The following is a 1,902-nucleotide window of genomic DNA, read 5'->3' on the forward strand; positions in this document are numbered from 1 at the left end:
ACTGGAGACCTGTCCAGGTGTCTCTGGTGAACTGGAGACCTGTCCAGGTGTCTCTGATGGAGACTGGAGACTAGGGTTGGGCATAATCGTATCGTGTGCAATTAATCGTCAGAAAAACATTAATCGATTACTTTTTGGCATTTGACGATTAACACGATTAATACCACCAGGCAGACTGACTGGAGATTACTCCGGTCAGTCTGCTCGTTGCTCCTCTCCGCTTCAAATATGACGAACGTTAAAAATAAAGTTATGTAATTTATTCATCTATCAACACAATTTAAAATATGATGTATAGCCTTAAGTCTATAATTTTCACACAGTTTGGGACAATTTTTTACAAATAGCAAGTCATTCCCACTAAATTGGGCATGTGACTATGAAATAAGGGTGTCCCAGGACTCCAGGGGATTAATCGTCTTAATTAATCGTTATCGGCTAAATACCACAATTAATCATGATTAATTTTTTTGCCAATATTGCCCAACCCTACTATGTTCCCTTCAGTTGATATAAAGATACTATACTGTATATATAAAATAAACTTGACTTTGCAAAGCCACTCTAAACCCCATGAAACTGGCCTCTTTTCTCTTTAAGAACCTCTTTTGTCACCTGCGACCACCTTTTGCTGTTGTTGTAGGGGTGCTCTGTGGGGCGGCAGCTCAGCTACAGACTGAGCTCCAGGTAGGAGCTTTGTACCAGCAAGCATTCAAGGCAGCTCCGCATGGCTACAACAGGAGATTCAAGTATTTCTCTAACATGAATAAAAGCAACACTCTGGGTATGTTTTTGATGAGGGAATGACATTAGAACAWGATATAAAGCTAAAAAAGYTTATTTTGCATAATATCCCTCATCCCTTAACTAAGGTAAATTAAAAAGAATAGGAGAAGCTGCCCTCTGAGCGTATCTCTCTCTCTCTAGGCGTACTCTTACGAACACAACAAAGAAACTAAATTTTATTTGTAGAGAAAGTTTTTAAYTGATGGACATGCTGCAGTTTTGTTTGCTTTGTATTAAACTCTCAAGTGAGAGATTTTGGTTGCCCACCTCTGTACCCTGATGCTTTTCTGCTAGGAAAACCCAGCAGAACCTTTAGAAAACAAACAACAAGTGACCTGAACAAACTTGGTGAGACGATGATCCATCTGCAGCAGGATGTCCTCCCATGCTTCACACATGCAGGTAAGTGAGAGGTGAAGGTACTGCATCAGGGTGGAGATGTGGGCGAACTTGCGAGCCATCCTGGTGAGTTCGGGCAGAAAGTCCGACAACAAGCTCGTGTCCAGCTAAAGCACAAAAACAGAAGTTTAAAAAAAGCACAACAATGTAAGTACCCTGTACCACAACGCAGGATCAGCAAAGCTTCAGGTACAAACTRGGACTTTCAGTGTCACCGACCTAGTTGAATATTTATCTGGTTTTCTTTATGCTACAACTTATCCTGCTCTGGGGCAGGTGGTTTCTAAATAAGAGATGACACATCAACACATTCCTTTAGACCAGTAAGAGTCCATTAAATAAAAGCCACAGTGGGAGCAGGACTTTTGTGGCGACAACAGGAGTCTTGAGAAATGTATTTACAAATATTTACATTTTATTGTGAAAAGGCCCTGTCACACTATAATGTTTAGACAACTTATGAAAAGTTTGTCCGACACTAAAGATGTTGAAGCTGACTATGGAATAAAAAAAGTCTACTGGAAGCCTCTTTTGAACCTATAAATATTGTAATACTAACAATTAGATCGAATATATAACCAATATGAGCAAAATAACAATAACAAAATTTTCATAAATTCGGCACAAATTGTCTAAAACAGAGATTCTTAACCTATGGGCCGCGAGCGCCACCTTGAGGGCCTCAAAAGAACAAAAGTTTTTAACTTTGGGCCGCAG

At 39.8% G+C, this 1,902-nt stretch overlaps 1 protein-coding gene across 1 annotated transcript in view; it reads right to left on the minus strand.

The window, feature by feature from the left end:
* Positions 1-1,902, minus strand: part of anapc4 (anaphase promoting complex subunit 4) — a gene marked incomplete at its 3' end in the record, with an annotated part of 25,623 nt that overhangs the window by 11,136 nt on the left and 12,585 nt on the right. Inside the window, 1 exon segment of the mRNA XM_014020529.1 lies at positions 1,122-1,292. Coding sequence (XP_013875983.1) covers positions 1,122-1,292 — 171 coding nt within the window.

This window comes from Austrofundulus limnaeus, unplaced genomic scaffold (assembly GCF_001266775.1).
Source record: "Austrofundulus limnaeus strain Quisiro unplaced genomic scaffold, Austrofundulus_limnaeus-1.0 Scaffold256, whole genome shotgun sequence".
NCBI classification, from domain to species: domain Eukaryota; kingdom Metazoa; phylum Chordata; class Actinopteri; order Cyprinodontiformes; family Rivulidae; genus Austrofundulus; species Austrofundulus limnaeus.